We start from the raw sequence: 15,419 nt of genomic DNA on the forward strand, positions 1-15,419 counted from the left end.
AAACGGGTATTTATCGCGATATATATCGTTATCACGATAAATTTCTTAATATCGTTATCGTCTGAATATTTTTGATATCGCCCAACCCAAGTATGAAGTAATACTCAAAGGGGACAAACACAAAATTGCTCACCTATTTGGGTAAGTTGTAAAAGCACTGAGGGGGAGGAGGGGTGGGGGCAATTTAAACTCTTTCTGTGTATTCCTGCCCCTACAGAGGTCAAGGGTCATCTCTCATTGTGGCTGTCATGGTGGATTCAAGGAAACAATTGCTGGTAAGACTAATTGCGTTTTTTTTTTTTTTTTTTTGTTGAATGAGCTGCGTGAGGGCTTATTTTTTGCAGGACAAGCTGTAGTTTTTATTGGAACCATTTTGGGGTATATTTGGCTTTATGGTTGCTTTTTATCTCTTTATTTATTTAAAAAAATTTTTTACACCATTCACTTGATGGGGTTGATCATGTGATATTTTTATAGATGCGGTCATTATGGACGCAACGATACAAAATGTCAATTGTTTTATTTTTTTGTTTTACACAATGTTTTTGTGTTGCCATTTTCTTTTTTTATATTTTCATGGCTATAGTCTTGTTTGAAGGCTTGTTTTTTGCAGGGTGAGGTGACGTTTTTATTGCTACCATTTTGGGGTACATACGACTTTTTGATTAATTAACATTATGTTTTTTGGGAGGTGAGCTCACTAAACCAAATCTGTTTTTCTGTTTTGGCGCAATGTTTATTTATTTTACGACGTTCACCTAATAGGGTAGATCATATAATATTATTTTAGAGCCGGTCGTTGCGGACGCGGTGATGCCAAAATATGTCTATTTTATTTATTTATTTTCTTCTATTTTAACGGATTTGGGGGGAAATCATTTTTTTATTTTTTTTTACTTTTTAACTATTGATTTCTTCTATAACTGGGACTGACATAGTAGCCCCAGTTACAGGAGAAATACACCCTCCATAGAGGCTGTACAGCAGTATACAGCGCTGTACAGCCTCAGTGCAGGGCTGATCGTAGTCTATGAAAGACTCGACAGCTCCTGCACTCCCAACCCAGGCGGTCACATGACCGCTAGGACAGGTCCCTGCCTTCTCTCTGGGGTGTCCTGCTGTCACTGCATGCAGCTGCCAACTCTGAAAGGACATTCCAGAACATCCATTCAGAGATAAAGCCGACCGCCCAGGACGTTTATAGTTTATCACTTTATTTTAAAATTATATTTTTGCCAAATAATATGTCACCCAAGAGGTCATAAAAAGGCTATTCGGGGACAGTGAAAAAATTTATTTTGCACTTTTTCCTTTTTATTGTTTTCTTTTACTTGTATTTTATTTATTTTTTTGCAAAAATGTGTGTGTATGTATGTATTTATATATTTATTTTTTAAATGTTTTTGTTGCAGCACTGTTTGTCCACTAAGAGGTCTTAGGTACACTGACTTTTTTTTTTTGCCCTTTTTTTTTCCTTTTTATTTTTATTTTTTTTTAAACTTTTATTTAAAACTTTTTATATATATTTGTCACATAATTTGTCCCTAAAATGTCCATAAAAGATCTTTTGGGGGCACAGACTTTTTTATTTTGTTTTGCACTATTTCCACTGTAAGGGTACTTTCACACTAGTGGCACGGACTTCCGGCAGGCTGTTCCGGCGAGCAAACAGCCTGTCTGATCCCTCCTTCCTCTAGTGCACGCGTGCCCCCGGACTACCGCTCTCTCAGCAACTGCCGCCCCCTCTCCACTTTAATTGACGGGGCCAGGTGGGTTAATGTTTTCACTTCCTGTCCATCAAAGTGCAGAGAGTGCAACTTCATATTTCTCAGCAATGCAAGCTCATATGAACATGGGACTAGGGTTCACACACTGCCCAAAAATTTATTTGATTTCGATACCACCCGAAAAAAAGAAACGACAAAAAAAAAACACGTACATTCCGCATTTTATGGAACATCTGGCCCATAATAGAACAGTCCTATCCTATTTTTTGGGGTGACAAGGTGACAAAAAAATTGGCAATATCGCACTGTTTTGTTTTTTCTGTTAAGGCGTTCATCGCATAGGAGATATTATTTTATATATTAATAGTTTAGACTTTTTCGGATGTGGCGATTATATGTTTATTTTAATTTTTTATTGTTTTATATGTAAAATTGTGAAAGAGGGTGATTTTAAACGTAATATTTTGGTGTTAAACGTTTTTTATTGTTTTTTTTGTTTTTTTTTTACTTTTTATTTAAGAACTATTTCCCCTTAGGGGCTAGAACCTGGGATCTTTTAATCCCTTGTCCTATTCACCCTGATAGAGATCTATTAGGGTGAATAGGACTTTACACTCTCCCTGCTGCCCTGTGCATAGTGCACACAGCAGCAGGGAGATTACTATGGCAGCCAATGCTTCAGCAGCATTCTGGCTGCCATGGTAACCGATCAGAGCCCCAAGATTTCACTGCTGGGGCTCCAATTGGAAGCTGCCACTACATTACCAATAAGGAGGGGACACTGTGGCCACTGCCACCAATTACTATAATACTGGGGTGGGGGGGGGGGGGCAAACTGCGCCACCAATGAAGATAATTAACCTGTTAATACAAATGTAGGATGCGGGTGCTGGCTGCATCACATACTTGACCTCTATGACAAGGTGCTGCAATCCCCTTCAATTAACAGCTCAGGTGCAGCACCTGAGGAGGTAATTGCCGTGTTTCGGAAGATCGCAGCGCTCTGTCATAGAGGGTGGGTGCTGAGTATGTGATACCACGGACACCCGCAGTATACATTTGTATTAACAGGTAAATTGTCTTCATTGATGGCTCAGTGGCCTCAGCCCCTCCCCTTCTCCTCCCCTCTCTTCTCATCGGTGGCAGCGGCACAGTGGGGAGGGAGGGACTCCCTCCTTCTCCATTGTGCTGCTGTGGAGAACAGAATACTGTATGGAGCGAGCGATCCATACAGTATTAGAATATACTGGCTCCGATGAGCCGAAGTTATTACTTTGCGAAGTTTCGCGAGACTTTGCATAATTTCAGAAATGAATTTTTACTGTTAACAACCGTTTACCGAACTCTGGTTCGGTTCCAAGGTACAGAGTTTGGTGAAAGATGTTTGTCGCATATTAGCATATTATAAAGTCTTTATTTTAAGAGAACGGCGGCAGGCAGGGAGTAATAAAGCACACGGTTATGTACTGCTGACATTAGCACATTGCTAATGTCAGTCAGCTACAGAACGTTATTTCTCATGACAGAAACCCTTTAAAAAGCCTCTCCTTATGTGACCAATAAACATTACTTTCACCTAGCCTAATAAGAGTTCAGTCCTATTCAAGTCAGACCCCCACTGATCAGATAGTGATGACCTATCCTGAGGGTTAAGTCCCCAAAACTCTAGGGGTATGTTCACACTAGGTCTGCTCCTAACGATTTTTTGAATAATCGATTAGTTGCCGATAATTTCAATGATTAATCGGAAAAAACAACAAAAAGACAAAATAATGGGATTATGTCATTTTACTTAAAATGTATAAAGGCCATATTAAAACAATTTTAGGAGTTATATAATTATAAAAATTTGTAAAAAAGACAACATATCCACATGTTCAGGGCTGAGGCTAGCTCTCTTCTTACACGCTATGTTGCCCCTGTCTCCTATTGTGGCTGCTGCCCTCCTATGTCTCCTTGTGCCCACCCCCCCATACAATGTTCTTCTGTCTGTGCGTGGCTGCTGCCCCCAATGTCTCCCATTGTGGCTGCTGTGCTCATGCCTCATCTCATGTCTCCAGTCCTTTTGGTCCCCCCCATACAGTAACTGTAGGTGCTGCACTAGTGCACTGTGCACTCACTGCATCTGCCAACCCCCCATGGCAGTCACTTGTCTGCTACCAGTCGGAGGGAGTCAGTGACTCATCCCTATTCCCTACTGCCTGCCATTTTAAATTTGCAGTGGTGGTGCCTGCAGCTAGTTGCAGGCAGGCAGGGAACATGGAGGGCCAGCCCTGAGTCGGACATGGCAGACATAATTGGGCCACGTGCCGCCCGTCATCATACATGCAGACTTAGGCAGACGTTACCTTTAGGCCCAGTCCGGAGGGAATGGGACTGAGCTGAGGAGACTTTCTCGCCACTCTGCGCGCCGCTCACACACTGCGCTCAGGCCCTGTGTCACGTGACTTCAGCGTCAGTGGGCGGAGTCGGCAGCAAGAGAGGAGGAAGAGGCTGAGCCTGGGTGGGTGTTGCGGACGGCGATGTGTATGTAAGTCTGATGAAGGGGCGGGCGAAAGCGGGTACACAGTGCCGCCAACGAATCGGACGATTGTTCGATATCTGGATTCGTCGTCAACGGATCCAGTTATCAAATATTATCGATTACCTCGATTAATCGTGGCAGCCCTACTTCACACGATGGATTTTGAAAATCCCCCTACAAACTTCCCCTCTGAATCCTTGTTCTTTTTTTTTATGCGTTTTCTATGTTTTTTTAACCAATGGGTGTTCACTTCAGTAAAAGAGAGTTCATTTTCAGCTTGTGATCTTTGGTGTGGATCTGCGCTAAAACCTGCAGAGAATGTATTAAAAAGGCCCGAACACGCAGAACTGTTTTATTATGCTTCTTCATTTAAATGGGAGCTTCAGTGCAGATTCCACCCTAAGAGAAGACATGCTTTTGGGGGGAAAAAAAGAAAGTGCTGCTTCCCAACGAATGGGAGGCTGTTTTGAGGCATTTTTTGGAGCTGATTTTGAAGCGGAATTGCTCCAAAATCAGCACCAAAAAATGCACGTGAGCTGCCCCTAATAAAACTAAAAATAGAATATGTATCAATTAAACTACAGCTCGCCCCACAAAAAAAACAAGCCCTCACAGCAGCAGTGGCAGAAAACACAATGTTATGGGTACCAGAATATGGTGACGCAAAGCAATTTTATAAAAAATTATAAAAAATAGCCTTTTCATTTTTTTAAATTAGCAAAGCATCACAAATTCTATGGATTTGTTATCTCCATAATTGTACTGACCCGCAGAATAAAGTTTTTACCTAGTGAACACCTTACCAAAACCCTAAAAACAATAGCGACATTGCAGTCTTTATTTGTCTTCTCCTCTGCGTCCCCGCACACTACCTTTACAGTGGTGTGGATTTAAAGCCCAGAACAATGGGCCGGATATCTATGTTCCGTCATTATTAGGGTAACTTAATCAGGTATGTTGTTTATTGTGTCTACAGATCCACAGCAGCACAGCCTGCAAAGATGCCAAGTCCAAGAGTCACCAGAGCAGCCAACACCAGCAATCCTAATGTCAGCGGAAGGTTTGAGTTTATGTCTCTACTGACTAACAAGACCAGTGTTTCAGATCAAACATTAACAAGGCATCGGACATCAGACAGTCCTGTTCACCGCAAAGACTCCAACTCCTCTTCTTCTCAGCAGCAGCTTCCAGAAGAAGACTGCATGAAATTAAACCCATCTGTTCTTGGAATTGCGCTAAGGTCATTATTGGCTGTAGATTTATGGTTGTCCAAAAAGATGGGAGTTTGTGCAAGAGACGGATCTTCATGGGGCAGTGCACGTCCTATGATGAAGTTGGTGGAGATTTCTGGTCATGGTATACCTTGGATTGCTGGTACTATATATTGCTTGTACAGAAGTGACAGCTCAGCTGGCCGGGAGGTCATACTGAATCTGCTCTTCGGTAAATAACTTTTGACTGTGTTTGCCCTTTGTTCTCTCAGGTTTCCATTGCTTTTAATGGGGAGAATAGCAAAGTCTGATTCATGCTTTTAGTTGGATAAAGTTCTGACATCTTTTAAGGCTTTTAACATCTTTGCTTTACTCATATTGGGCTAAAAAAATTTTTTTTTCAATTTTTCAGATTTTATCAAATATGTTCAGCAGTTTTTGTGCTACAGGGTTAAGTCTGTCTATGTGCACTTTTCTGTTTTGCAGTGCTTTTCTGACCTCTGCCTCTGTAGCCTTATCTCTGAATTCCTGACAGCTAATAAACACACATTTATAGGGAATTAGTCACGTGGTTAATCGCTATTACAGGGCTCCAGACTAAAAAAAAATATCAAGGAGCCATTGGCTCCTACTTGAAATATTTATGAGCCAAATAAAATTTTTTAGTCGCCAAATTTAAAATACATATAATTACGGTATAATAATAATAAAAAAAGACATGTCTTACCTAGGGTTGTCACGGCACCAAACTTTTTACTCTATTTTGATACCGTAAAAAAGTATTGCGATACTTGATGCCACGTGCAAAAAATAAGACACCAAAAAAGCCGCATGCATTCCACATTTTATGGAACGTCTGGACCATAATAGAACAGTCTGATCCTAATTTTTGTCGGGACAGGGTGACAAAAAAAATGGCAAATTGCATGTTTTTGTTTTTTTTTCTGTTACGGCGTTCACCGCATAGGAGATATTTTTAAATGCCGTATTCTCCGGCGTATAAGAAGACTGGGCGTATAAGACGACTCCCAACTTTTCCATTTAAAATATAGGGTTTGGGCTATGCTCGCCGTATAAGACTACCCCTGAATGCCCAGCCCTTCCTGTCTTCAAGACTATCTTCTCCAGTCCAGGGAACTGACTGGGATCTGTGGATGGCACTGTTATGGGGAGGGGGATCTGGGGGTGACACTGCTATGAGGAGAGGGATCAGTGGATGACACTGCTATGGGGGGGGGATCTATGGATGACACTATATAGCATCTTATGTTATAAGTGTCATCCACAGATCCACCCCATGACAGTGCCATCCACAGACCCCCCTCCCCATAACAGTGCCATCCACAGATCCCCCCCTCCCCATAACAGTGCCATCCACAGATCCCCCCTCCCCATAACAGTGCCATCCACAGATCCCCCCTCCCCATAACAGTGCCATCCACAGATCCCCCCCTCCCCATAACAGTGCCATCCACAGATCCCCCCTCCCCATAACAGTGCCATCCACAGATCCCCCCTCCCCATAACAGTGCCATCCACAGATCCCCCCTCCCCATAACAGTGCCATCCACAGATCCCCCCTCCCCATAACAGTGCCATCCACAGATCCCCCCTCCCCATAACAGTGCCATCCACAGATCCCCCCTCCCCATAACAGTGCCATCCACAGATCCCCCCTCCCCATAACAGTGCCATCCACAGATCCCCCCCTCCCCATAACAGTGCCATCCACAGATCCCCCCTCCCCATAACAGTGCCATCCACAGATCCCCCCTCCCCATAACAGTGCCATCCACAGATCCCCCCTCCCCATAACAGTGCCATCCACAGATCCCCCCTCCCCATAACAGTGCCATCCACAGATCCCCCTCCCCATAACAGTGCCATCCACAGATCCCCCCCTCCCCATAACAGTGCCATCCACAGATCCCCCCTCCCCATAACAGTGCCATCCACAGATCCCCCCTCCCCATAACAGTGCCATCCACAGATCCCCCCTCCCCATAACAGTGCCATCCACAGATCCCCCCTCCCCATAACAGTGCCATCCACAGATCCCCCCTCCCCATAACAGTGCCATCCACAGATCTCCCCTCCCCATAACAGTGCCATCCACCCACAGATCCCCCTCCCCATAACAGTGCCATCCACCCACAGATCCCCCTCCCCATAACAGTGCCATCCACCCACAGATCCCCCTCCCCATAACAGTGCCATCCACCCACAGATCCCCCTCCCCATAACAGTGCCATCCACAGATCCCCCTCCCCATAACAGTGCCATCCACAGATCCCCCTCCCCATAACAGTGCCATCCACAGATCCCCCTCCCCATAACAGTGCCATCCACAGATCCCCCTCCCCATAACAGTGCCATCCACAGATCCCCCTCCCCGATGCTCAGAGGAGTATACATTTATTAACTGTAATCTTCAACTTTAACTCAGCGCTCATCTCTTTACTAGGGTACCTTACTCTTAGCTCTGGTAACAGGCAGTGCGGGCGGCGCTCACTCACTGATGTCACGCACCTGCGCCGCCTAGTGGGAGGAGCAGGATGTGACGTCAGTGAGTGAGCACCGCCCAAACTGCCTGTTACTGGAGCTGAGAGTAAGGTACCATAAGGTTCAGTGTAAGTCAAAACGGATCCGTTCTGAACGGATACTAGCTTTTGCATTATAGGTGCGGATCCGTCTGTGCAGATACCCGACGGATCCGCACCTAACGCAGGTGTGAAAGTAGTCCAAGACGACTCCCAACTTTTGAGAAGAATTTCTAGTGTTAGAAAGTCGTCTTGTACGCTGGAAAATACGGTATTTTAATAGTTCACACTTTTCTGGGTGTGGCGATATGTAATTATTTATTGTTTATATATTTTATATGTATAATTGGGAAAAGGGGGGATTTAAACTTAATATTTTGGTGTTTGTTTGTTTTTTACTTTTTATTTAATAACTATTTACCCCTTTAGGGGCTAGAACCTGGGATCTTTTTATCCCTTGTCCTATTCACCCTAATAGATCTCCATTAGGGTGAATAGGACTTCACACTCTCCCTGCTGCCCTGTGCTTTGTGCACACAGCAGCAGGGAGCAGACTATAGCAGCCAGGGCTTCAGAAGAGTCCTGACTGCCATGGTAACTGATAGGAGCCCCAGGATTACACTGCTGGGGATCCGATCTGAAGCTGCCACCAATGAGGAGGGGGACCCTGTGGCCAGGGCCGTTTGAAGGAATTTGGGGGCCCCAAGCAAAATAGACATGGAGGCCCCCCCTCCACGCCCTCCCCACCTTACGCACGCAAAGCCTACAGGAACCACAGTATAGCCATACAGTTTAATTTCACCCACACTTTATATAAATAAAAAAGGAGGTTTACAGTGCAAATACTGCTGTTGCATTTAATGTGCATGAAATTTGAACATTTTCAACAAATGAACATTTGCAAAAAACACCACTGTACCATACAATCCAATATACATTAAAAAAAGTGCACAATAACTAAATCCAACATACTTAAAACACACACATTAAAATTTTTCAGTTCTTACAAACCTGTGTCCTTCTCTACCTCCTCTACCGAGCTCTCCTCCTCTACCTCCTGGCTGTCACTCAGTCTGGCCGGGAACCGCGTCGTACAGGTCAGGAGATTCAGTTTCCTGTTCCCGGCAGCGGCCGGACTAAAAGGAAGTGAGCACTCACTCAGGGTACACTTCCTGTCAGTCCGGCCGGGAACAGGAAACTGAATCCCCTGTTCCTGTACCGCGCGCGGACTGAGTGACAGCCAGGAGGTAGAGGAGGAGAGCTCGGCCATGCTACAGAGCAGCAGTCAGCACAGCCAGGGCCGGTGCAAGGATTTTTGCCGCCCTAGGCAAGATAGAAATTGTCGCCGCCCCCCCCCCCCCCCCCCCCCCCCCGGCGCCTTATCAGATGATCTGCCCATATCATGTTCCACCCCTTTCTCAGCTTTTAAATTAAAAGAACTGCTATGTTTCCCTTAGGGTTAATCCAGCTTCTTGTAGCTGTCTCTTTTTGCGGAACGGAATTGCGGACCCATACATTTCCGGAATTGCAGACCCGGATCCGCAATTCCGATCCTGAAAAAAATAGAACATGTCCTATTCTTGTCTGCAATAGCGGACAAGAATAGGCATATTCTTAGTGCCGGCAATGTGCGGTCCGCAAAATGCAGAACGCACATTGCCGCTGTCCGTGTTTTGTGGATCCGCAAAACACACACGGATGTGTGAATGGACCCTAAAAAATTGTTTCCAATGTAGTATTAATAACTAAACAATTACATAATAAACACATTGCATTGTTTACTTACCACCAGGACAATAAGATGATCTGGTCTCTGGCTCTTGGTCTGGCTCTGGGGACTCCCTTGTCACTCTCCCCTCCCCCCCCCCCTTGTCACTCTGTTCTCCTCCCTCCCTCCTTTGTCACTCTCATTCCCCCCTCCCTTGTCACTCTCATTATTTCCCCCCTCCCTTGTCACTCTCATTATTCCCCCCCTCCCTTGTCATTCTCATTATCCCCCTCTCCCTTGTCACTCTCATTATCCCCCCTCCCTTGTCACTCTCATTATTCCCCCCTCCCTTGTCACTCTCATTATTCCCCCCTCCCTTGTCACTCTCATTATTCCCCCCTCCCTTGTCACTCTCATTATTCCCCCCCTCCCTTGTCACTCTCAGTATTCCCCCCCTCCCTTGTCACTCTCATTATTCCCCCCCTCCCTTGTCACTCTCATTATTTCGCCCCTCCCTTGTCACTCTCATTATTTCGCCCCTCCCTTGTCACTCTCATTATTCCCCCCTCCCTTGTCACTCTCATTATTCCCCCCCTCCCTTGTCACTCTCATTATTTCCCCCCTCCCTTGTCACTCTCATTAGTTCCCCCCTCCCTTGTCACTCACATTATCCCCCCCTACCTTGTCACTCTCATTATCCCCCCCCTTGTCACTCTCATTATTCCCCCCCCCTTGTCACTCTCATTATTCCCCCCTCCCTTGTCACTCTCATTATTTCCCCCCTCCCTTGTCACTCTCATTATTTCCCCCCTCCCTTGTCACTCTCATTATTTCCCCCCTCCCTTGTCACTCTCATTATTTCCCCCCTCCCTTGTCACTCTCATTATTTCCCCCCTCCCTTGTCACTCTCATTATTTCCCCCCTCCCTTGTCACTCTCATTATTCCCCCCTCCCTTGTCACTCTCATTATTTCCCCCCTCCCTTGTCACTCTCATTATTTCCCCCCTCCCTTGTCACTCTCATTATTTCCCCCCTCCCTTGTCACTCTCATTAGTTCCCTCCCCTCCCTTGTCACTCTCATTATTTCCCCCCTCCCTTGTCACTCTCATTATTTCCCCCCTCCCTTGTCACTCTCATTATTTCCCCCCTCCCTTGTCACTCTCATTATTCCCCCCCTCCCTTGTCACTCTCATTATCCCCCCTCCCTTGTCACTCTCATTATTCCACCCCCCTCCCTTGTCACTCTCATTATCACCCCCCCCTTGTCACTCTTATTATCGCCCCCTTCCCTTGTCACTCTCATTATTCCACCCCCCCCTTTGTCACTCTCATTATTCCACCCCCCCTCCCCCCGCCCCGTCACTCTCATTCTACCCCCACCTCTAGTGTAGCGTGGCCAAGCTCTGTTCGGTCCGCGGTACAGGAGCATTTGTTTCCTGTACCCGGCCGGACTGACAGGAATTGCACACTATGTGAGCACTTCCTGTCAGTCCGGCCGGGTACAGGAAACAAAAGCTCCTGTACCGCGGACCGAACAGAGCTCGGCCACGCTACATTAACAACAGCATAGAGCGAACACAGCTCGGGAGGTAACCAGGAGTGCTGCAGCCGCCTGAGGCTCTCTATAGAGCGCTCAGGCGGCTGCAGCCTTAAAGAAAGCAAAACAAGCACCGGCTCTGCTTGGGGCCCCGGGCCAGCTCGGGGCCCCAAGCAATTGCTTGTTTTGCCTGTCTGTTAGCGACGGGCCTGCCTGTGGCCACTGCAACCAATGATTTTAATAGTTATAATACTGGGGGTTGGGGGCGCACTGCGCCACCAATGATTATACTTTATAATACTGGGGTTGGGGGGGGGTGCACTGTGCTACCAATGAATATAGTTTATGCCTGAATACAAGCGCAGGCTGCTGGTGCCGGCCATATCCCATACCTGGCCTCTAACTGCGCGCTGCGATCTGCTGCAATTAACCCCTCAGGTGCTGCACCTGACAGGTTAATAGCAGTTAATAGCAGTCATAGGGGCTGGGTGCCAGGTATAGGATATTGCCTGCACCCGTAGCCTGCGTCTGTATTTGGGCATAAACTATATTCATTGGTGGCGCAGTGGCCCCTCCTCCTCCTCCTCCTCCTCGCTGCCATCAGTCAATTGGTAGTAGTGGCACCTCCTTCTCCCCTGTGCTGCTGAGGAGAACATGGCACGTGCTGACAGCAGCGCGTGCCATGTCAGTTTAACTTGTGTGTGAAAGAGGCAGAGCAGCGGAGGCTCTAGGCACGTTTTGCAATTCTAAGTCGCATTGGCGACCATTTTGGTCGCCATCTGGAGCCCTATATTAATCGAAAAGTATTGGCGCAGTGAGTGCCCTTACAGCTCCTTATACTTTCTTTCATAACAATTTTTTCCCCTTGCAGCTCACTTTATATCTTAAGAAAATCCATGTTGATTAATTTGCTAATGAGGTATTAAGGTGCCCAGAGGAGTGATATTTTAATTCAGTGAAGCCCAGGAATGTCTCCGTCAAGTGCCCAGGCCCACCTACCTGCAGCGCTCAAGCCAGCCTCTCAACCGCTCATAGACTACGCCAATGACCACTGCCCATCTTTTCCCTTCAGCATCACAGACAAATCTTGTGCAGGCAGCGTTCGGGACTTTGGGTCCAGTGACGTTTTCGGCACATGCCTAGTTGAACAGTTGAGAATTATCCCCTTAGTTGGACTGGAATATGAGCGGAGGAGAGGCGTGCTTGGGCTCTACAGGAGGGCAGGCCTGGGCTCCTTTGAATTTAAATAACGCCCCTCTGCACACCTTAATGCTTCATTGGCATATGGATCAAAGTGGATTTTCTATAGATATAAAGCGAGCTTCAAGGAAAAGAAGCACACATGGAAAGAAGGTATGAAGTGCTGTAAGGACAGAGTCTAGGTTTAATAGTGATTAGCCAGGTGACAGACTCCCTTTAAGCCATATTGTTATCAGTTTGATAAGAATTTAGCCATAGTCAGCGATGCGAGCTACAGAGCAAGCCATTATCTGACGGGACTCTGTAAGTGTGCTGTTTCTGGGAAGCAGATCGCAGTTCACACAGCACAGTCTGATTTAAAGCGCTGAATGAAAGATCATTTCACCCGATGAACGAGAATTTTGCTTGTTTATTGGGTGAAATGAACTTTCATTCGGTGCATTAAATCAGATTGTGCTGTGTGAACTGCGATCTGCTTCTCAGAAACGGGGAATCTGTATGAGGATGAACAATGGCCCCCATAACATGAGGTGATGGCTGCATGTAAATGCAGCCCTTTCCTTCACTGATGGGCAGGCAATTATCGGGAAGGAACAATCTCTTACCGATAATTGCCTACTTGTTCGGTGTGTCTAAATGCACCATAAAATCCTGCAGACTGCTTTAGGAAGAACCATTTCTATCATCTGTTTTGAAAGTGAGTGACCTGTGTGTTTTATTCTTTTTAGGGCTCTTTCACACCTGCGTTCTTTTCTTCCGGCATAGAGTTCCGTCGTCGGGGCTCTATGCCGGAAGAATCCTGATCAGTTTTATCCCCATGCATTCTGAATGGAGAGAAATCCGTTCAGGATGCATCAGGATGTCTTCAGTTCCGGACCGGAACGTTTTTTGGCTGGAGAAAATACCGCAGCATGCTGCGCTTTTTGCTCCGGCCAAAAATCCTGAAGACTTGCCGCAAGGCCGGATCCGGAATTAATGCCCATTGAAAGGCATTGATCCGGATCCGGCCTTAAGCTAAACGTTGTTTCGGCGCATTGCCGGATACGACCTTTAGCTTTTTCTGAATGGTTACCATGGCTGCCGGGACGCTAAAGTCCTGACAGCCATGGTAAAGTGTAGTGGGGAGCGGGGGAGCAGTATACTTACCATCCGTGCGGCTCCCGGGGCGCTTCAGAGTGACGTCAGGGCGCCCCAAGCGCATGGATCACGTCATCCATGCGCATGGGGCGCTCTGACGTCATTCTGGAGCACCCCGGGAGCCGCACGGATGGTAAGTATACTGCTCCCCCGCTCCCCACTACTACTATGGCAACCAGGACTTTAATAGCGTCCTGGCTGCCATAGTAACACTGAACGCATTTTGAAGACGGATCCGTCTTCAAATGCTTTCAGTTCACTCGCGTTTTTCCGGATCCGGCGTGTAATTCCGGCAACTGGAGTACACGCCGGATCCGGACAACGCAAGTGTGAAAGAGGCCTTACATAGTTACATAGTACATATAGTTGATACAGTTGAAAAAAGACTTGTCCATCAAGTTCAACCAAGGGATAGGTGGAGACGTGAATCTCGGGGTGCCTTCACATGTGGCAGATTTATTGCAGGAGATTTTGAGGGAACATTAGCTCCATTCATTTGAATGGGGATTTTTTGGGTAGGAAGCACATACCTGTAGACTTCTGCAAGCCCCATTAAGGTGAATGGATCTGACTCGCAACAAACGTTCCTGTGTGTAAAGGCACCTTGGGCGTCTTTCACACGGATGAGTTTTCCGATGCTTGTAGTGAATGCATAGCATCCAGGCTGAAACCTGACCCATTCATTTCAGTGGTTCAGTGTTGCTTTTTTCACGCATCGTCTCTGTGTTCAGGAAAACACAGAATGTTCCATATTGTGCATTTTTCACGCAGTGCAGGCCCCAGAGAAGTGAATGGGGTTTGCGTGAAAAACAGAAGGCATCCGGATGTGTTTTTCATTGATGGTAACTGGGAAATGTAGATTCTTCAGTATTTCTTTATGTGCATGAAAAACGCATCCACGTGGAAAAAATTCACACACTGAATGCAGTAGGAGGCAATACTGATGAAACTTGCATGCAAGTTCAATCATTTTTTATTTATTTTTCCTGAACAGATCCTGACACTATTATATCGCTCATGTGAAAGAGGCCTTAGGTCCCTTTTACATGACCGTATTTTTGGTCTGTATTTGATCTGCATTTTTTGCGGTTTGGATGTGAACCCATTCATTTCAATTGGTCAGCCAAAAATATTGACAACACTGTCCACATCCGTATGTCCGTTCCATAGGCCTGCAAAAAAAGATAGAACATGTCCTGTTCTAAAACACAGAGGTCCTCAATATAAGGGCACCGGCCATGTACACACAGTTTCATGGATGCGGTCCCCAATGCACAGTACGTTGTGGCACATGAACAATTAGCGTGCATTCACATTCGATCTGCAAAAATGTGTGATGTCCATGTTGCATCGTTATTTTTTTTTTTTTTGTATATTCTTGTTCTGTGTTCTAGCTTTTTTTTTTGGGTGGGACTGCGGACTGGACATGGTGGTGCCATCCGCTTTTTTTGTGGCCTCATTGAAATGAATGGATCTGCATCCAGTCTGCAAGAAATGCAGACCGAAAAATAGTCGTGGGAATAGAATCTTAGCCAGAGTAGAGAGCAGCCAGCTGAAAATATGTATGGGAGATATTTATTATGCTAAAAGGGGCGTAGCTATAGGGGGTGCAGAGGTAGCAGTCGCTACCGGGCCCAGGAGCCTGAGGGGGCCCAAAGACCCTTGTGCTGCATAAGAAGACACACAAAGCACTGAGGGAAGGGGGGCCCAAGCCTAACTCTTGCACCAGGGCCCACAATACTTGCAACTTTTCACCATTCACGCCACTTTTCCATAGTGATGAGAAAAGGGGGTGTGGGTGGGGAAGCGGGCCCAGCTCATTTATCATTTTCCAT

At 46.2% G+C, this 15,419-nt stretch overlaps 1 protein-coding gene across 1 annotated transcript in view; it reads left to right on the forward strand.

The window, feature by feature from the left end:
* PLPP6 (phospholipid phosphatase 6) overlaps positions 1-15,419 on the forward strand; it is a 57,470-nt gene that overhangs the window by 37,266 nt on the left and 4,785 nt on the right. Inside the window, exon 2 of the mRNA XM_044301958.1 lies at positions 5,228-5,694. Within this exon, the coding sequence (XP_044157893.1) occupies positions 5,228-5,694 (467 nt within the window). The remainder of the gene's footprint in view (positions 1-5,227; positions 5,695-15,419) is intronic.

This window comes from Bufo gargarizans, chromosome 7 (genome assembly GCF_014858855.1).
Source record: "Bufo gargarizans isolate SCDJY-AF-19 chromosome 7, ASM1485885v1, whole genome shotgun sequence".
NCBI lineage: Eukaryota > Metazoa > Chordata > Amphibia > Anura > Bufonidae > Bufo > Bufo gargarizans.